The sequence below is a fragment of the Ips typographus genome, linkage group LG1 (assembly GCF_016097725.1).
Source record: "Ips typographus isolate SLU linkage group LG1, UJ_Ityp_2.0, whole genome shotgun sequence".
Lineage (NCBI taxonomy): Eukaryota > Metazoa > Arthropoda > Insecta > Coleoptera > Curculionidae > Ips > Ips typographus.
Genome location: NC_138422.1, coordinates 30,973,297 through 30,995,446, shown reverse-complemented (window position 1 = coordinate 30,995,446; position 22,150 = coordinate 30,973,297). Strand labels below are relative to the sequence as shown.

Genomic DNA, 22,150 nt, shown 5'->3' with positions numbered 1-22,150 from the left:
GAAATACGAGTATTTTGCAAAAAGATGCATTTTTTTATTTTAAGTTTTATTTTTTTTGAAGCGTTGTTATTGGATTTACACCGAAACTAATGACGCTTCTCCTGAACAACTTTTAAAGCTCTTTAAAGTGGCATTATTAGTTTTTATTCCGACGTTTTATCTTTGCTGAACCATCATCAACCTCATTTTTTTAAATGAGATTTCCAGTTTTTTATATCAGATTCTGAAAGCTCTTTTTTGTACCTTAGTTCCTGGTACACTTTAGCTGTTTGGTTTAATCCTGCAAGCAATTTCATTGCCACTATATTTTTGTTTTAGTTTTTTTTAACCAAACTTTATTATTAGTTTACGGTAAATCACGTAAAATATCTGAAGTAGTGGTTTTTCTTGTTCTTGACTTGTACTGTTCAAATATTTGGTCATAAAATAGCAAGTAAAGCACCCTGCATGTCGAGATAAAAATGGTGTTAAATTCCTCTTTGATTCGTTGCTTGCTTGAAGGAAAAAACACATAAATCGTTATTAATAGCTCTAATAAAACATGAGCAAATGTAGCGTGACGGACTAACAACAAATGTCACCAAAAGTTTACTGCACCTCCATTTTAAGCACACGATGTACATCGAAATATTATTTATAATGCTTTCGAGCCTGCACGCAAAGGCGACGTTACAAATATAGATCTGTTTTAAAGGAAAAACGATGGTTAAACGTACCTACAGTTAGGCCCAGTTTGTACAACAGTTTATAACCAAAAAAAACCCTTTGACAACGATGAGTTTTGTATCAGAAAGTTTAATCACTAGTCGTGGTTAACTAAACCGTCACTACGCATCCAACTATCTTGGAATTTACTTGAAAACATCCATAACCTTTTTTTTATCATTTTCTCGATCGTAAGAGGAAAAATACTGTATTTTGAAGAATTGATTCTCCCAGTCGAACGACTGGCTATTAATCATCACTTTCCAAACACCTATCAATTTGTCGTTAAAGGCTCGGCAAAACTGCCCCGGTTATTGTTTACATATGAGTTATTCCACTTTAAATTCACTTTTGTTCTAGTTATAAAAAAAATTAGAAGGGGATTGAAAATATACATATTAAGTCGATTTGAAAGTGGTATGCTTTGCGCAATTACTGAAATGGTATAGTCAATAAAAAATGAGTGTAATACCTTGCAAGATTATGAAAAGTTGATATTTTACGTAATTTCTGTTTACTGCACTAATTATGATCTGTATACTCTTCCTAACGCCTGTGGTACATACAATGTTTTGTTTTAACTATATCAGAACTGTAAATTAAAAAGATAAATATTAGTAATATTTAGCTTACTTACTTCTACAGGTTGTATTTTTCCTTGCAAAACTCGACTGGCAAAAACGCCCAGCTTTTTGAATAACGTCGACATTTGAATTATGTAAGTAGCCACTCTAACGATCCATTTAAATGTCCACGTCCCAAAGAAAAGACCGCTTTTCAATTCCCCTTTTTAGTAGCCCGCAATTTAATCAAACTTGTTCGCCTAAAAGCCGTTTCACAGCTTTGAGGTAATTTATATGCTAAACAACTCAAACCTGGCACACTAGAACTGACACATTTTCCAAAAAAGCATAGAGAAACCTCCGGAATTCAATGCGGACATTTACGGACTAATTATTTATTTTATTGTGTTTTCAAGGCACGGAGGAATGCGAGTAAATACGATATACTATAAAGTTATGTTTACTTGCGGGAGGGACTTTGTTCGCGTAATTAATTTTTTCTATATTGTATATGTATTTTTTAATTTTTATTTTCTACGGTTTATTTTAAATAAAGTTTTTTTATATCATTCTGGTGGGTAGATATGTTTCTTTATGTTCTGTTATGGTATGTTAGGTTATGTTATGTTAAGTTATTTTATGTTATGTTATGTAATTTTAGTTCGGGGTAAGCTGTTTTTACGCTCTTTTGTTGAATTTTTTGAAACTTCAATCAATTTCCATAAATCACCATTAGAAAAGGGATAAAAAAATACTACAAAATGAGCCAAAACTGGCCTCTCTAGCTCTTCATGTTACCGAGATATTGTATCTTAAAAAGTAGGTAAAAAGGACCCCAATACTATCCATTCTTTAAAATTTTTTGAGAAATTAAAACTTTTAAAGTGCTTTCTTTGCGCTTATTTTACCTAATTTAAGGTTCTTAAGCTATATGCATAAATAGCGATTATCTTTTGAACTAGGGCCCAAAGTGTGTCAACACATCCGACTCTAAAGCGCGTTATGTACACGCGTTGAGCTCGTAAATTGGTCGTTTCTCAAAACGTTCAGAAAGATTGCCGCTTTCGGCTAGGCATCAACATCAAACTTCACCTTGAACTATAATACGCGAACGGTTGGCTTTTCCATACCCGGAAAATACTCCGGCTCCGGTCTATAAACGACGGGTTGTTCCTTTAATGTGTGTCAAATGCACGCTCTGGTTACGCGGTTTTGATTGTTCGACTTTTGTTCTTGTCCCTCCCCGCCGCGTCCCAAATTGGTCTGAAGTATTGATCTTGAAACTGTCAAGTTCAGTTATATTATGTCCCGAATTGAAATTGCTTATAAACGTTGTACCAAATTTCTCATTACGGTTTTGTTGTTTTTTTTTATTAAAGCATCATAAGTTAGCAACTTATGTGCAATTATAGTATATTGTACGGGAGTTTATAATTTGCTAAACAAAATCAGTAAAAAATGACAAAACAAAATCAGTAAAAAAGTTTCCTAAGCAACCTACCAAGCAACAATGATTTGACACTTTGATTTACTTAATGAACTTTTAATTTGCTTTATTACATGATAGTTTCAAACCTTAAATATTGTCAATAACTAGTGTTGTAAAAAAACAATACATTAAAATGCAATTTAAAACGTACAAAAATGACTATCATACCGCACCAAATTATGACAAACAGATTAGACTATTAAATTAAACTTTTATATTGCATTTTTTTTCTTCAAAACAAGAAAAACTCTATTATTCAGTGGCTGATGCTTCAAATACATACACACTATAGTGTTCCGATGATTTTCGTTCCGAGATCGTAACTTTGCGACTTAATACCCGTAAAAGCAGGGCCTAAGTAGACGGGAAGCTATTCTAACAAACCCCCATTGTTATCGTTACGTCCCTGATGAAGCCGGTTTTACCGCACACAAAACATTGTTCGGCCAAACTGTTATTTATGTTTTCGTTGAAGTACCTGAACGTACGGCCGCTATTGTATGCTCAAACTTGTTTTGCATAACGTGTTGCAAGTGCATTATTATACTGATGGAAGTTGGAAAGGATGAAAATGAAAAACAAGGTGATTTTACATTTGAGTAAATATGTCACTGTAAAAAAATAGCATACAGAGTATGACTGACGTCGCTTTACTATCACAAGTTCTTAATTCTCATTTTTTGAAATTTAGAAGTTATGAAATTTTTATAACTCCTAAATCTTTCTACAACTGAAATCAAGATTTTTTTTTCTAAAACCCTTGTTCTGTATATCTTTCAGAGCATTTACTAAATTATGAATGTACCTAACATATGTAAATGTAAATTCTTGTCAAAATGACATAGAAGTTTTTCAAAATCATAATTTCCGAATTATGCTCATTAAGGTATTTACAAAATCAAACGGGGCGCTTCGTGGTGGATCACCCTGTATAGTAGAATATGTTATATTCCCCCTAACAAATATTACATTACTACTCCGGTGTAAGCATTTTTTTAGTCACAAATACATTTTGCCACGATCTTCTCAACATATTTTAAGGTTATGAGCCTAGTTTATAACTGGGACAAAATACTAATTACTAGTATACTGTTCTTTGTTTTTTTTCTTTTACATACAAGATACAACAACTTCAAACACATTGTACGTCAAGTGATAATAATAAGTAATTATTTGATAATACAACAAAAGTGCATGCTCATGCAATTTAAAAGCGTATCTAGTCTAGTTTCGTAGGCCACTATAACAATTGAATAAAATTCACTTACCAGAGGAACGAAGCACAACCATTTAGCATTAGAAGAAAAAGGAAGAAAATGGACGATTGAGCGAGGCGAGGTTATAGTTAGGTTATCCTTTTAAGCCATAATTTGAGGTATCAAGTTAGCGCTTTTGTTTGGCGCGATACTTCCTTCCGCGTTCAAGGATTAGACGGTGTGCCTCTTCATTTATGTGCATTTTCCTCCCCTTGTTAAAGTAGGACACTGTAAAAAGAAAGTTAGGTTAGTGGTTTGCTCTCTTTCCCTAGCTGCAAAACTTTATTGTGGGATAAAAGTAGTTAAAAAATAACTGTAACTCACATTAAATAGTATATTTTCGACGACTTACTTTGAAAGTACCTCATGTACGCTTCCATTTAGAAGCAGAAAGGGGTTATTTGCCGCGCGCGAGCAGAAAGAGAGATTTTCTGCTCTAGAGCGTTTTCGCTTTCTACTAACAATCTAGTCACCAACTTTTTTCGGCGTTTCCATAACAACGCTTGACATACCTGTTTGAAATAACCACATTCCGTCAAAGTGATTTATCGGTGACAATGAGTTCGAGCGACGAAAATGATGTGAGTTGTCCTTCTAATCCACCCCACAGCAGTCGCAATAGTATATTCTATATTAAGAGCGGAAAGTATATATTTGCCGCTTGCACATGAAATTTGCAGCTTGAGGCGAAGCCGAACGCTGCAATCATGTAAAAGCGGCAAAAGTACTTTTGGCTCGAAATATAGACGATATTTTTTCGACGACTGCTGTGGGGTGGATTAGAAGGACAACTCACATCATTTTCGTCGCTCGAACTCATTGTCACCGATAAATCACTTTGACCACCGCCCTCTGTACAAGAAAGCCAAGAAGGTGCATGCCAAACATTCCAATATGGCCGAAATACTGGTTTGACACTTTGCATTTGTTTGTATTGTGGAAATTGAGTTTTTCGATGATTAAATTAATTTTTAAGGTTTAAAGTCAAGACTTGGGATTACTTGCCAAAGTAATTTTTGTTTGCTATTATATATTGTTGTTTATATGTTTATTGTTCTAGTGAAAGTGTAGTTTGTGTTCATTTTATTGTGTTATCACTATTGTTATTGTTCCTTCATTGTTCTATAATTTGTTGTTGGTTTTTTAACTTAAATTCTATTGCCTCTACAATATGCCGTCCACTTGTTGTTTGCCAAATTGTAAAAGCAATTTGGTGAAAGGCCCAAAAGTGTCAGTCTTACTTTCCAAAAGACCCTGCTCGAACCCAACAGTGGTTGAAAGCTTTGAACTGGAATGGTTTTACTCCAACACAATACTCAGTGGTAAGTACAATATGCTTTCTCATTCAGTAAACTTATTGCCTCTTACATACATAGGTATGTGAGTTACATTTTGAGGCCGCCTGCATTTTGAGAGCAACAAAGGTTTACTCTGAAGAAACAGGACAGCTTTTAGAAGTTCCATTGGCACATTTACATTTTAAAAGAAAGGTCTTGGTAATAATATAAAACCTATTTACCAGTTTTGCTTACCTAGCTTCAAGGATTTCCAAATTTTCTTTAATTGAGCAGTTTTCACATTAGTTTGTTGAACTTTCCAGGACAAAAGGTTCTAACTAAACTTGCTTTGGCTGGACTTTATTGGGTATAAAAAGCCATATCTATACATATCTGGATCAGGAATGAAGCGTTCTTTGATTTTTCACTCACAACTTCTAATCAACTACACGAAAAAATAAACTTAACATATTTTCTACTGCTCTGCATAGGTTTGTGTGCAAAAAGAAAACCGCTAAATGACCGATAACGCCGCCATTAAAAGTGACATTCTAGGCTTTCTTGTACAGAGGGCGGTGCTTTGACGGAATGTGGTTATTTCAAACAGGTATGTCAAGCGTTGTTATGGAAACGCCGAAAAAAGTTGGTGACTAGATTGTTAGTAGAAAGCGAAAACGCTCTAGAGCAGAAAATCTCTCTTTCTGCTCGCGCGCGGCAAATAACCCCTTTCTGCTTCTAAATGGAAGCGTACATGAGGTACTTTCAAAGTAAGTCGTCGAAAAAGAGTGTTTGTCTGTTAATCTCAAATGATTTTATTTCTTTCTAAATCATCAATACTTTGTGGTGGAATGGTGGTGGAAATAGAATTTTAATTTTTGAAGATATTCTTACTATAACATTAACATTCTATGAAATGACATAAAACGAAAACACGTGGTTCTTATTGGCTTCATCAGGCATGGAAACTTTGCTGTGCATTGGAACCCTCCTAGAGCAAAATTAAAAATTGGAAAAATTGTAACTTTTTTATTTGAACTCTTATAGATTTCGCTAAAAGGCCACTAGAAAGAGGATAAAAAATACTACAAAATGAGCCAAAACCTCTCTAGCTATTCATGTTACCGAGATATTGAATTTCAAAAAGTAGTAAAAAAAGACCCTTAATAGTTATTTAACCAACGAGTGTAATAATGAAAGCGATTAATAATCTAAATGGTATATTAAATTAGATAGAAATTAGATATTAAATTGGTTAATTAAATTGAGCCACTCTCGCTCATGCTATTTGTTAAAACAAATTACTTAGAAACGAGTACTCCAATTTTTCCACAGGAAAAATTAGATGCACGAGGGATATTTGGTAAGATTATTTCCTGAGTTAAATAAACATTTTATTTTAATTAAAACAATAAGAACAATAACTTTCAAGCTAGAAAGGGTAACACTATTCTTTATGTTGTTGTGAGGAGTGTGCAATTTTTTCGATTTTTTTTTCCGGAAAAACTGCTGAAAGTTGTTGACAAGTGATTTTTCCACTTAAAATTTACATTTGTTCTACTAATTCTTCATAGCGATTGGTCAAAATTGGTAGGAAGGAAATAATCAGTTGTATACGCGACACGGCAAACTAAGTCATAGGCACCCTTGACAATGACAGTGACAGTTAGTTCTGTCGGTAATGGTGGATGTCAAGTAAATAATGTGAGTCTATTTCTCTCTGTTTAATACAATTAAAGAAGGATAAAACTATACTAAGAGTAAATACTCTAACCAAATGGTTGCCTATGATAAAATCGTGCATTAAAGTAAAACAATTGAAAAATCATGCATTAATGGGACTCATTAATGAACGATTTTGTATTCGTTATCGTATATTAAAAAAGGCTGTTAATACATGATCGACGGAAAAGTAAATTAAGTGGACTGGACATATTAAAGAATCAGAGTCCAAATATGCTTAATTTCATTCATAACAAAACCAGAATGGCTTTAAGAACATTCATAACTCTCAAGATATGTATTTTAAAGCAACCTAGCGAACAAAGCGAGTTATTCCCGACCCGATAGAGAGAATGTACTCGAAAATATCTTCGAAGCACGATGTAAAACTTTTCTCGAGGGTTTAATTAAAATTCCATCGCGAAACGACGATGAAAATACTTTGGATTAATCCCGGTAATTTGGAAATACATATTACAACAACAATCGATATATCGAACTAATACGATGCTCTATTTTGATAACGAGCGTATCATCATTACTTACGGCCGCTATACGATACACATATGTTTGTCGGTTTGTATGTTGGTCAATACCGTCATTATTACGGATTACAGGATCGATGTATGTACATTGTATCCATGAAACTTTACTGCATAATTATTTAGTTCGTAAACACTGTGATTTGTTTATTCAGAATCTCTGCACGAGATTTTTAAATTATTGATTTATGGTATCATATTCAAATAAAGAATACACTATAATAAAGTAAAAAATACGAGAAAACCGACTCAATTAGTCGGCTTCCAAATGTCCCTCTTCACCAATTCAAAGGGGGAAAACCGTTTGATAAAATATTTAAAATGTTTAGGCTTCGCAAAGGCAAAGTCGTATTTGTGCGATGAGACAACTTTGAAAGATTTAATCACGCGACGTTACCACGATCCTATCGATAATGCAGGCCGAAACTCCCTAAACTATAAACGATTTATGGAAATCGTATTCTTTAGCTTTTTAAGTATACGTCATGAGTAAATCAGAGAAAGCCTTATTTCTTTCATTGAATTGACATTCATAATAACGACAAGGAAAGCCGTAATTCAGTGGAATGGTTACGTGAAGTGGTCAGCAAAAAATGTATCGATGGCCAAAGCAACATTTTTAAACATTTACTATTTACGCTCATAAATGCAATAACAAGCAAAAAGTAAATATAATAAATTTTTGCAGATATAATATGGAAATATAAAGTGAAAAACCATGAGGACCTCACAGTGGTCCAGTTACATACAGTAATGTTGTAGGAAAAAATAGGTAAATATGTGTTTTTTTCCTATATTTTATTAGCCCTATTTTCCGACTACGCTACGTTGGGCTTAAGGACAACTTATAAGTTTGATTTTGACTTTAATATTTTTCATCTGATCTATACGATGTTTATACTCTGGGGCAAAAGGCCTTCGGCTGAAATCAGAAATGTCTAACTAATTCCCTTGATATTTAAATATCGATTATATCCTCGCTTGCAAGCCTTTCCAGATATACAGCTCGCAGCTCGAATTTATTATAACTATGATCATGATCATAATCATAGCTATTATTGAAAAGTACTGAATAATGTGAATCAACGTTGTATATTTTTACAGGAAAGGTCAAAAGACAGAAAATCATATCCATTAGTGTGTGCAACAAAAAGGTAATGCGATCTTTGTAAGCAGGTCAAGCGAATATCACCTGTAAAACACGATAAAAATGATTGCCGACATGTGCACAAATGTGGAACACTGTGAGCGGAAAACCATTTTACACTACATAAAATAATTATAGTTTCTTGTACGTTTTGATGTTGGAGTAGTAATTGTAGCACTATTTGTCCCTTAACCTCTTCACGGACAAATAGCTTTCAATCTCGAACAAGTATTATAATAATAGAAACAAAAAATTACTTTTTGGAAACTGAAAACAAGCATTCCATTTCATTTGAACAAAAATTGACGACCTCTATTTTTCCTATTTCCATCCCCATAACTCATTTTAATCTTCCGTTGTTTAATAGACGTAATCTTGATACGTAAACATGGAAATATTTCGTTGAAATGGTCCTTTCCAGTTTGCTTCTATATGCGAGCGTTCGCTGTTTTGCATATTATACGAATGGACAAGCTTGAATGCAAGCTGTTTCCTATCCAATGTCAGCTCTAAACAGGGTGTTTTGATTTGATTTCGCCTATTGGGTAAAACAGATGCAACAAAAACCTCTAAAAGGAAATTTTGCATGTTATTTCAGTAATTTTGTAGACGTAAAAATCTAAAGTCTGGATGTCATCTTATTTCTTCATTAATATGTCTGATTAAGTTATTAGTAAATTAGAAAATTGTAGATGCACATTTTATTTCCATTGTTGTATATCTTCATAGGATTTTAATAATTCAGAAATAATCTATGCAACATTAATGCCAAAAATGCATATTTCGCTAAGTTGACTAGTAACTGGATTTTAATTAGTGAAACTTCTAATTGGTAAAGATTACATAAGGGATAAGGGATTTCAAATTGAACAACAATGACGGCTATCTGACAACATACAGTAACATGACGTATTATTTTTTTACTGTTTTGATTGGTCAAGAGAAAGCACCAAGCTAAAGACTGCTTTTTTCCGAGATAAAAATAAAAATCTTTTTTTAAATATAACACCCTGTGTATTTTTGCACTTTCTAAACGATATTAAGGTTCTTCTTCAATGATATATGACTTTTCTTTGGGAAATCAACAAGCACCGAAGAGTTTTAATACAGTTCTGAAAAAAGTGAAACTTTTAAAAAGGACACTCAGTCAGCGATACCAGATTATCTCTCTCTCTATGTCTATATTTTTTAAAAAAGTCATCCACAATACAAAAAAAAATACAAAAAGTTGTTCTAAATGGAAAATCTATCAATTCCAAAGAATTTAGGTCAGTGCTGCATGGTTACCAATCTAATAAATTTCTCATAAAGTTAACGAAGCAAAAAGACATATTCTATCAGCATTTGATGTATTTTTTCTTGACTAAATAAAAGCGAGCTTTCAAAACATCATAATTATTTGCTACAGGTAATAAAAAAGGTAACACGATTAATCATGTCGCTTGTCGCGAATCTAACAATTAATAAAAGTATCCATCCGTCCATCCATTATCCGACCGTTTCCATAAAGAAACTCCATTAATAATAGGTCCTATTGCTCTTTACTTTTCCTTGTCACTAATTGAACAAGAGCGGCGAGGGGCAAGGGGACGCGATATAGTGAAATACAGAACAGGAACGTTCAGGTTTCAATTTGAAAATTATTATCCCGAATTTAAGTAAGAGACGGAACTGAAACGCAAACAGATAGAGGAACGACTCTGTTTACGATGTAAATATCGCATTTCATTCTTCATTGTGTCGTTCAAAATTAAATGACTGCCGAGTTTCGTAAAATATTTGTTAAGTTTCTTGGGTTTGTTGTTAGTCTATCCGATCTGAGCTAAAATAAATGTCATAGGTCAAAAAGTACATATTGGTATTTGTAAAAGTAATTGAGTTGCCAGAAAATTAATTTTATTTTGTTTACCCTCAAAAGGTAAAAATAAGCACTTGAAACCAACACAAGAGTAACGTAGTGGCAACGCTGTACACCCAAATTCTAGATAACGGGGTTTTATTATACAGGTATGGTAAATCCAAAACCGACCTTAGGAAAATCGTGTAACGGACAGAGACACATAAATGATTGAATGCGCGTGACAAAGACAGAACACCTCCAAAAATTTTAAGTAGGCCATAATTTTGCATCAGTTTTGTCAAACTGACTGATTTTACCGACTGGATTTGAGGTTAGATTTTAATCGCAGATGACAGATGAAATATTACTACAATAGGGAGGTCTCGTAACGCTACAGCAATTCGACTGCTAAATGAAAAATAAGTAATTTCATTCAAATCGTTAAACAAATTTGAGAGAAATCGGACTAAATACAGCTCACACTTACCGACTATAATAAATTAGGAATAATCCAACAACAAAATTAATTTTGTCGACGCTATTGGATACTTGGCGTTTGGCCACAGCGCGCTGAAAATATGGCCTACTTCATATTTGTTCACTTTTCTGTCTTTGTCCCGCGCATTTAATTATCTACGTTTCTCTGTCCGTAACACGGTTTTCCTATGGTCGGTTTTGGATTTATAGTCAAATTTTTACCCTTTGAGAATGACGTCAAGCAGGTGAAAAAACACGCATGTCTGGAATTAGATCACAAATTTTAACCTACAAATGCTTTGAAAAATGAGTGATCATGAGAGTTTCAGTTGACATCTGGAAACTGTTTCTTTTCGTACTCGAAAAAAAGCAGCACATTTAGAATTAGCATTTGGGCCTTGTCATTGTAGCGCAGCATTTTTATACCTTTGATATTCGTTTAAATCAAAGTGACAGTAAATGTCAACGTTTTTAATTTGACAGGACGACAAAATTAACAACGTGCCTTTTTTGCTAAAATTGTTTATTTCACATGTTTGATATGCGAGAAACAAAGATGTAAAAAGATGACGTCATTCTCAAAAGGTAAAAATCCAACTATACCACACCTGTATGAGTGGTTTAATAACGGGTGTTCAATAATCGTTATTGTCAGGTCGCCTATGGATGGCAATTGTCACAAAAAGCGTATGTCTTTAGATAATGTTGCAAACAATTATTATATGACAGCTGTCAATCCGCCGGTTTGATTTCGAATCGTATACGAACTTATCAACGGCCCTACGTTCATGCTAGAACGAGAGAACCACAGCCAACTATGACCATAACAATTATTGAACACCCGTTTCAGGTCATCACATTTCAGGTACGACCTTGTATTTCAATTGTGGCAATATTTAATACTTTAAACTAATAAAACTGAGACTTTGTGTCATTTCTCATTCTATTTAACATTTTTTCCTAATTTATTAAACAGCTACATTTTAACGACTTTGAATTCAAAAAGACAGGTCGTACATCATAACAACTGAAACTAATAATTATATTATAGGCCGTCTCTCTCCGTTTTGACAATTTATGGGGCGAACAAAGCGAATGTAACATCAAAATGACGTAGTCTCACAGTTGGTCAAATTATGGTTTTGTTAAATTACGTCATCCTGACGTTAGGCTTTGCTCGCTTAAAAAGGAAAAAATGGCAGAAAAAATAAAAACTATTTTAGAAAAGTAGTAGTAATACCCTGTGTTCTTCACCGTGCACACTTGGCATTACCCGCTAATCTATTGAACCGACTAACTCAGAGATTTCTCTATGATTCCAGTCGAATTTGGGACACCCTGTACAAGTAATACAAAGTGATTCATAATTTTATGGTAAACAGGCAGAGGCATGTGTGTAGAGGACCAAAAAATAAGTCTAGTTACCATTCAAGTTTTTTCTCAGATCCATGTAATAGTTAATGGGATACCAAGTGTTAAAGTTTCGAAAACTATAAATACCTATTTTCTAGTTCATTTCTACAGTTTCTGCGACATTTTGCTCAAATTTGGAATAAACACAATTTTGTGGAATTGTAACACCCTATATCTCGTTAACCATATGGGACTAAGAAAAAATACATAAAAGGCAACTTGCCATTTCAAATAGTCAGTGGCGTACATTTTTGTCAACATGATTTGTAAAACTATCCCTGGGGACGCCATTGCAACTTATAACTAAACACAACACACACATCCTGTACCTTGAAAACCTAACGTTTTAAGGCAGAAGTCTATTTTTTGCTTAAATGTGCTTCAGAAATATGCTGTTATTTTTATTACAAACCTACCAGAATACAAGTAAAATCCCATTTGATATACAGGAAAACACATCAAAAAATGATGGTGCTGACCACCCTGGTGTAAACTAAATAATTATCCGGTAAAATGGTGTCTCTTATCCCACAGAATACTTAAGTTAACAATTTTCCAGATCGTTGAATTGAAAGGAGAGAAGCTTTGAATGGCCCACACACTCACCAGATTTGTCACTTTTAGTATATTTACACGTATATAGTTGTTACCTTGTTACAATTGTTATAAAATTACAATTTGTTATTAAGCAGTTTTAAGTATAACTCTACAGCACCAGTAAAATAAAAAAAAAAAACAATGTGAATGAGTTAGACTAGATTGTAATTATTTATCATAAGAGTAGTTGGCTCCCAAAGCAACAAACGGTCACTCTGTATACTGCCGGCCGATAAACCTAACCTTACACAATCTTTAGGCCTTAGGCTATTAAACTAAATCCAATTTTTATTGCATCAGTTACGACTTAAAACAGTCTTGTTGTCCATTATTCTCTGTCATTATATCGATATTCCATTAAAAAGGAACAACAATCTACTAAATACATACATAGATAAAGCTCATGTATAGGCATACGTTTTTTTCATATGATACAGCGGAGAACACACTGCTAACACGTAAAAAAAATTGTACAGCCAGTCTAACAACAAGAATGCAAAATAAAAACACAGAAAGCTATAAAAAGTAAGAGCAAGCTTGAACATCAAAAGGCAAAAAGAAACAGCGGGTTCAAGGCAACACAGCAAAATTTACCTTAACACGAAATCAATCTATTCGCCAAAAAAAGAAGAAAGATCAATGAAACGAGGAAGAAGAACACAGTCACAGAAAGTTTAAAAGGTATGTCGCGAGTAACGCACAATAGGCAGCTGCAATAAGCATATCAGAGTCATACAGAGAGTCATCGATAGAACTGCACTAGATTTGAGTGATATATATGTATGTAAGTGACCTAGATGGAGGGATCCGTTTTGAGGGGTCAACGTCGCCCTGGCGGTGTCGGGAGGGCACTGAAAAGGGAGGAACGTCTTCGGCGGCGCGCCGCCGACGACGTCGAAAACGCCCGACGCGTTCTCCCGACGCATTTTCGCGGGCCAAAATTGTCCCCTTTTTCCCCCAAATCAAACCCGCTTTTTTTCAATTATTCATCGAGGGGGGCCAGTTTTTTTCCTAATCGAGTCAACATAAACCGTAAATTGTTGTAATACCGATCAATCGGACGGGGCGTAACCATAACTTCGGTGTGTTTAGGTTTTTGGTACAAGCATAAATTTCCACCACCAAGAATTTACTCAATTATCAGTAGAGGTGGGTGTAAACTCCCACTCAACTCATTATAGTATTTATCATTTATCAACCAATGCATTAAGCATTAGATACATCGGGGCTACGAGTTTTTAAACTCTTTAATTGATTTTTTTATTAATTTAATGCTAAATTGACGCTATAAACCGTTTTATGGTGACATTTATATGCTGTTTCACTATTGTTAATATAACATTTTTTTATAATAATTAATGAGAGGTACCAGCTAATTACAATCTCCATAGTAGGCTCAAGGATGGCTAAACGTAAAGCATCATTCACATAAACTTTATGGCTATTGCAAGGGTAAGGTATCTGTACTGCTAAAGGTTAGGTACATTATAAACTAATGTACTGTTCATATTTGTATACTGTGGAATTAATAACTTACTAGTAGTGCAAAACCTATCTAGCTTTTAGCTTTTACTCTTAAGTTTTGCCACCTTAATACAAGCAACCAATAAGGAGAGCCATTTCAGACGTTTGACACATGCGTATTTTTGTTGTCAATTAACTGTTCAAAATTAGAAAATTTGAAAGAATGCTGTTTTGTATTTGTTTATAAATGTCTGTTTAGTTTGTACCTAATTATCTTTTTTGAAACAAATAGTCGAAGTCTAGACAATGGTTACTATTATTAGTATGACGTTTATGTCTTGTGTTTCTGAAATCCTAACCTGATTTCTATTTTCTGATTTTAATTTTGAGTTTATTGTGAATGATGTCATTTGTCTACTTCTTGCAGTGCACTTGCCATTAATAGTACAAATGCACTGCATGTTATGTGAATGTTACTTGCGTGCCCTAGAAAAAAAGATATATTTTTGCTATTCTACAATAAAAGTAATGTCCTATAGTGCTGTAAGAATTGGAAGTCTATTATTGTATATAGAATTGGAAGAATAAATAGGTACCTATTTTATGCAAACGCATTAAAAATTTTTGCCATATTCGAAATGTTGACAAGCAGATGCAGACAAGCACCTTCTATGCTTTCTTAAGTATTATATTATAGCAGTTTATCACATGATTATCTTGTATGTTTTGATAGGGAGTCTCACGTGGTCCACTACGTCTGCTGCTATTAACATTTCTTCGGCTGCCGTGCACGTGACTACTAACCTATTAGTGTTAACTGATGGCACGTGATAATATAATGCGCTGATTGCTCTTCTACAATTATAAAATATTTAACTTAAAATTTAAGTTGAAGGTTTATTTTGTTTTGAGTTTTGTATTTAGGGATCAGGAACTAATTAATGCAGAGTTTTATTCTCTTTATACCAAATAAACATAAAAACGTTAAACCGTAGCCGATACAGACCGCTTAAATTTCGAGTGGGCTGTGTTTTGCAACTTGCAACACCAAGGAAAGTAAAAGGAACAGATGTGGTTGTGATACCCAAGAGTTTTGAGGCATTATGTGACGGCAATTACAGCCCTACAGTTCACATACCGAATACGTCGAAAGTTTGGAGAGTGTCACCGGAAAATGTTGGAATCGTAGGAAAATCGCAGTAACGTAGAGAAAATCGATAGTGTGGAACGTGAGTAGTCCAGATGGACGTTTTCAATGCATTTTCAGTTAATAAAACCGCTTAAATCCCCCTAAAATTGTAGATTTGTATCCAATTCGGTAGTTGAATTATGCGGTGGTTATGGAATAAGTGCGTCTAGCTGTTATTTTGTCTATCTGCATATTGCTGAAATGTTGCTGAAATTTCCTTGGCAAGACAATTCTAACCTCACTTTGTTTTGTTTTGGTTTTTTTTCTTGATGGCACAATAATTTTTGTTTTGCATATGGTCTTTATTTATAGTCGATTATCATAAATAGTGTTGCAATATCAATAAACTGTTTTTACAAAATTGCATGTGTAACTACTGTATTTAAGTTCTGTAACAGCCGTAAGTACAATAATTATTTTGTTCATATTCATTTATGTATTCATTGAATTGATTACATTAAAAATTCTTAAAAGGGATATATGAATCACTACACTACTATAATGTGGTACGTTAGCTCTGAAGTTAATGCATTTATAAGCTATAGTTGTAATAGAGGTATAATTGAGATACCAAGAACAAACAATAAATTATTATTAAATTTTTTTGAAAATAAATATTTTACATGGCAGTGCAACTTTTCAAATGTAAGTAGTAAAGGTCTTGTCTCTGTATTAGTTGGTTCCTGATGCTCAATTCTTTCAGAATTTTTTCCCTGGACCATGTATTAACAACCTTTTTTAATGGAGGATAACAAAAATGCAAAATCATTTATTAATGAGTTCCATTAATGCATGATTTTTTCATAGGGAACCTAATAAGCTCATAGTACAGCTCTATATTTTTTTTTATTAAACGGAGAAAAATAGAGGCCCAGTAATTATCACTACTTTAGTTCACATCCACCATTATGATTCATTCACTGTCATTGTCAAGGGTGCCTATGATTTGGGTTTGCAGTGTTGCCTATTACTGACAATAAGTTTTTTTCATAATTTTTAACTTTCTGATTTTCCATCTGTAGGCTTGAAAGCAAAAAAATATGACAAAAATAACTTATGCTCCTGAACAAATAGATATATTTCACATAAGAATATTGATTCAATAAATTGTCTTATTTGTCTAATTTGGGTTTCTGAACAAACCTTTTGCTTTCATAAGTTATGGAAAAGGTATCTCAGCTAAAAGGACTAGATATCTAATCCACAAATAGTGAGGCACTTGCATTGATGGCTAACCTAAACAGATCTGGCAGATGGTCATAGACCTTTACTTAACTTTTAAAGTTCTAGTAACTTCTTGTTTTCTGTGTTGTTAATTTGTTATCAAATGGATGTTTCAGTGTTTCCTCTTCTTCTGATCGAGAAATCATGGAAATTGTCCATGCTATTGAGTGGCCAAGATAAATATTGACCAATAGAGCTTGATATTCAGAAATCGTTCTACGTTTTTTAAAGCTGAAACTTAATATATTACCTGCAGCACATTTTTCATTGTTTCAATAGGTATTTTTGAACAGGCAACCTTTACACTTTTACTATACCTTAAATACATATTTAGACTTACCATTTTTAATAGTAAACATCCATTTACATGGACCATATTATGTTTACCTTTTGTTTGTACCTGCCAAAGTTCAAGTATTATTAATTAGTAAATGGTAATTTATTATTTTGAATTACTTGTTTAAATGCTTTATTGTCTATTATTCCCATGCCTGTAGTAGAGGTGTTTTTATGTGCTTGCCAAAGTTATTTGGTCTATTTCTATTATGTCCAATAATTTGTTTCTAATGTAAGTAAAACTATTATCTAGTACCTTAACTCAGAGTTTTGGCTGCTTCTGAACTAACTGTGGTATATTTTCGAAAAAAAAATCAATTGTAGTTGTAATTATGGAAAAAGATCTATAATAAAACAAAAAATGATATTTCCAATGAATAAAAGAATGCAGGTTTAATTGTTTATGTAGTTGTACTGATAAGTGTTATACTGGTACACATGGGGTTCTTTTATGACTAACTTTTCAGACATGCTGAAGATAACTTCAACTTTAAATGCAGCCATAAGTTGTTAATGCATGCATATAGTTATTACTGATGGGTTTTTAGTGTTCAAATTAAGGTTTTTTTCAATCAGTAATCGTGGCTACAAGATGTCTGGAGCAGTCTACCAACCCACAACAGTGCAATATGAATCGAATGGTACGCCAGACCGTTGGCAGAATCGGCCCATATCCTATTTGGGTTCCATTTCGCAAAACGCCAGACGTCCTTGTTTGTCTTGCTTACCGTCACGTAATGTGCTACCTTTAGTGTTGATCACTTCTTGTGTGGCATCTTTTTCACTAGGGTATGTATCATATTGGAATATTTATTAGATCCATAGAAGTGTCACCATTATTTAAAACAAAATATAAAAACTATCTTCACAGAAAGTCTAGTAATAAACAAAGATTTTCTTCAGATTAGGAATGCTAATCAATGGAGCATTAGGATACTCTGAAACATCTGAAGACAAAGAAGACATCTATCTGATCGTTACCGTTTTCGGAGCTTTATTTTTCGCCTTGTCCATTCTTCTGTTCAGTAAGTTGCTATTATATTCCATGAAACTGACCTACTGACAACATACTGCTTATTATAGTGTTCTTCATGAGAATAACCAGAAGAATGTGTTGGCGCAATGTCAAAGACCACATGGGAACAACAGGAGGTCAAAACTTAACTATAAATCCCTCTACCGATTTATTGGTTACAGCGCAGTACGCTCCTGTTTCTGAAGTCGTTTACGAACCGGCTAAAGCTGAAGATTCAGAGCAAAGCAAGTTAATGTCACACGAAAATAAGGAGATTAGGTAAGAAAAATATGTCTCATATTTATCTAGTGTGCGATTGATGAAAAAGAAAAAGCTTCAAGAAAAAGTTGATTTTTTTTGCGGAACTACCCACTGTGATATCATAACTGTTGTTTGACAGCTGAAATGACAAATAACGCGAATCGTAAAAACATTTTGTGTTACAGTAATGAAGATGCAGACAGGATGGTTGCCAACGATCCTAGGATCGTTTTACGTCCCTTAAACGCAGCACTAAACGAGGAAACTTAAGTTTACGTTAGAAGCAAATCCAATCACTCGAATATCTTAACAATTTATTTTTCTAGCTCAAGTAATCAAACCATTTTCTAACAGCTTTAGCTCCTTTTAAGCTTTTTCAACTTTGTAGTTGAAGACACATTCTTATATATGACACATTCTATTATATGACATTTTTACAGCTTTATTCATTTTCTGTATGCTAAAACACGGACATTTAGCTAGTTTAGATGGTATGATTTATTAATAGTATAAGAACTTTAAATCAAACTTAATATAATATAATATACTTGTGATATAAATGTCAGCTGTAAGTAGTGATAATAGTGCATTCTGCTTATGCAAGTTGCAATTCATGCAGTTTTTTAGGGTTTGTAATCAGCAAAGTTTTTAAAAACTGACAGGATGGTCTCTCTGCTACTATTTAAGAAAAGCATAATCTAGATATTTAATGTATTTTCTATTCAAACATATTATGCCCTAATATTTTAGAATAGGCAAGAGAAGAGATATAAGAACAGAGCAATTAATTATGATAGATCTCTTATTAAATTTATAATGTATTTTTTTATTGCTTAAATACTGTTTAAAACTAATTGCTTGTTTAACACCGATTTAAATTATTATTCTAATTTATTCTAGTAAATAGTTTACGACTTATGACAAATGAATCAATCCTATTTTTGCAAAAAAAGGATTGGTATAGATCAATGTTTATGACTTCATTACATTCCATTACTATTTTTTATTTTTTTTATGATTGCGACGCAAGTACTTATTCTCTGTTGAGATTATGACTGTTGTGAGATTTTAACTTAGTTATATTATGTTTTACACTTAACATATTTTACTTATTACTTCGAATATATAAAAGATGTCTATCTTACAACAATATTTTTTTTCTCCTAATCTTGACATATTTATTAAGTGAATCTTTTAAAACCTATTATGTAACTGATAAAAACAATTTTTGTTACTGCCTGTTTTACTGAGAACTGTACAAACATACCTACATAATATGTCTTATTATTTTAATAAATTGTAGTACGTTACATTTTTTCCCTCTTGTTTATGGGATCCTAACACTTTTTAGTGTGAATCCACTAATGCAAAAATTAGTTTTTTGAAAATAATTTGTGATCCTTTCTATTTTGTGAGTTTAAATACCAGAGTGATTGATTGTCAAAGGTTAAACCTGTTGTTTAATGTTATGTATTAAGATAACTTTCTGACAATATTTTGTTTCCACCAGTTTGTTTCCCCAATCAATTGTAGGAACAAGATTATCAGAAAGCAAAGCCTTTGTTTTTTTACACATTTAATGAGCCATAAGGTTTTTGAGAATTAGTTTTGTGAGGTAAACCTAAGACAAATATTATAAATGATGATACAGTTTTGAGTATATGTACAAAATCTGATTACAGGTCATATTTGAAATTTTAGTTCTCTATTTATATTCTGTCATAAGCCTCTGCTGAGGCGGCAGTCAAAGGTCGACAACCATTAAAAAGATAGATAACTCCATCCTAAAATGTTTAATATTACAGTAAACTTCTGCACACACCTGCACAAAGGTACTTACTCTAACTAATCCAGGTAAGGAACACCAAAATTCATAATTGGGGACCACTTCCACTCCTCTAGCGCCTCGGGCAAAATACATAATAGCAGAACCACCAACAAAATAGACCAATAAAACCACAAAGTAGATTATACAAAACACTGAGCCTGTACTAAGCTCATGGTGTGCCTGGTATTGAACACAACTTAGTGGTGAATATAAAATCAGGGTCTGTAATATCCAAAACTTGTATTACTCTGCTTCAAAATAATAATTTGAATATTATACATCATTCTCTGCATTCACTATCTTAAGATCAGTCCTTTTGTAGGTATTACATGCCAACTGGATACTGGGCTGATGTCTAGTTTTATTGATTATTATATTAATTAAAACTTAAAAGTCACTCACTGTCTAATTTACTTACTTTTCAGTTTGATTTGAAACATAATTTAATTGGTATTTGATTCCTTCTTTGCTTGTAGCTGAAGTTATTTCTGCAAATTTGATATCTGCAGCATTACCAATATTGATACAACTCTGTACCACTGTGGGAACTAAAGATGTTTTTTTGTCAATGGTTACATTGACATTGGTATACTTGGATGTGCACTTAACCAGCTGGATAAAGAAAGAATTAAGAAAATATAGTTAAACTAGTGGGTTAGTGCAGTTTCAACACACTTTTGCAGCTTAAATGGTTTTAATTTCATTTTAGCAGCTGTGTTAATTATTTTAAATTCACTCTAATTAGAATTTTGGGTGACAATTGGATATAAATTAAATATTCTATTGAATATGTGTACTTTATGATGAGAAACCCTTGATTTACATTTTTCTTGGATATAAATAATATTCTTTTTATCATACTACTTTGGAATGTTTGTTGATAATTATTGAAACCACACAAACCTATATGAATCAAATATTAAGTTTTACAAATGTTATCAGCATATTAGGCATATTGATTTTAATTTTAAAGATAAATTTAAAGTCTACAGTTTTTTCAAATCAAAGCACAAACAAGACAAATGTAGTAGGTACTAAATTTAGTTGTTTCTGTAATATTTTTTAGTTAGTAAAGTTTATTAGTTAACTAGCCCCCTTTGACTTAGATATTTTACTAAGGTGTATTTAATAGTATATTACAATATGAAATCGAAAATATTTCATTATTGTCCAAAGCATAAATCTTTTGACAAATCGGTTCAAAGCAACCAGTATGCCTAACTTGTATTGCCTAGTGCCTTAAAAGAATATTTAATATTTGCATTCCATAAACCACATAAACAAACACATTAGCATTTTTTTATGCTGTTTAATAATAATAGGTTGAAGAGCAGTATATGTTTTATGTGTGGATCAACATAAGTTGTAGGTCTTTACTGCTTCAAACTTACAGACTTGAAACTAATTTCACCTCAAACATTCTAAACTTACCGAAACAGTATCTAATGTAGTCTTCGCAAAAAGGTGGTAAATACTGGGGTCAAATTTCGTATCTTGGCAACCAGAAAAGAAGTAAGTAACATTCTGCAAATCACCGTTATAGTAAAAGCCCCCTTGTGGCACCTGTAGGTCTTTCAGATTGATGGTTGTGTATTCGTCAATGCTGCAAGAGCAAGGGGATTGCGTCGAACATTTTTGGGCCACACTTAAATGACAGTTTAACGACAATATTAAAACGCAATAAAATATTTTCGCCATTCTTTCGAAAATTTCATTATTCTATATTTACTCAGTGTTTATTATCACAATAATAACAACTTTGAGGTTAGAAGTTAGATCCTTGTGAATATGTCAACTGTCTGTCTTAT

At 33.0% G+C, this 22,150-nt stretch overlaps 3 protein-coding genes across 7 annotated transcripts in view; 1 reads left to right on the top strand and 2 right to left on the bottom strand.

Annotated features, from left to right (window-relative positions):
* Positions 1-13,864, bottom strand: part of LOC145733082 (uncharacterized) — a 47,427-nt gene extending 33,563 nt beyond the window's left edge. Inside the window, exons 1-2 of the mRNA XM_081985724.1 lie at positions 13,620-13,864; positions 4,026-4,241 (exon numbers count right to left, since the gene is read on the bottom strand). The gene's annotated coding sequence lies outside the window, so the exon portion shown is untranslated. The remainder of the gene's footprint in view (positions 1-4,025; positions 4,242-13,619) is intronic.
* A 1,516-nt stretch (positions 13,865-15,380) lies between these two features.
* On the top strand, positions 15,381-19,664 carry LOC145728595 (uncharacterized). 5 transcript variants are annotated; one of them, XM_081978967.1, is made up of 6 exons: positions 15,381-15,718; positions 15,792-15,838; positions 17,815-18,027; positions 18,142-18,263; positions 18,322-18,532; positions 18,700-19,664. In XM_081978967.1, exons 2-6 carry the CDS (start codon positions 15,819-15,821, stop codon positions 18,782-18,784), a joined length of 651 nt encoding a protein of 216 aa, XP_081835093.1. In that variant the 5' UTR covers positions 15,381-15,718; positions 15,792-15,818; the 3' UTR covers positions 18,785-19,664. The 5 variants fall into 5 exon arrangements, with proteins under 5 accessions (XP_081835093.1, XP_081835111.1, XP_081835101.1 ...); XM_081978985.1 differs by lacking the exon at positions 15,792-15,838 and having other exon boundaries at positions 15,383-15,718; XM_081978975.1 differs by lacking the exons at positions 15,381-15,718; positions 15,792-15,838 and adding an exon at positions 15,865-15,899.
* A 490-nt stretch (positions 19,665-20,154) lies between these two features.
* On the bottom strand, positions 20,155-22,121 carry LOC145728571 (uncharacterized). Its single transcript, XM_081978912.1, has 5 exons — positions 21,774-22,121; positions 20,761-20,954; positions 20,622-20,697; positions 20,355-20,564; positions 20,155-20,298 (listed from the first exon to the last, which is right to left on the bottom strand). The coding sequence occupies exons 1-5, from the start codon at positions 22,038-22,040 to the stop codon at positions 20,224-20,226; spliced, it is 822 nt and encodes a 273-aa protein (XP_081835038.1). The 5' UTR covers positions 22,041-22,121; the 3' UTR covers positions 20,155-20,223.
* Positions 22,122-22,150: the final 29 nt, after the last annotated feature.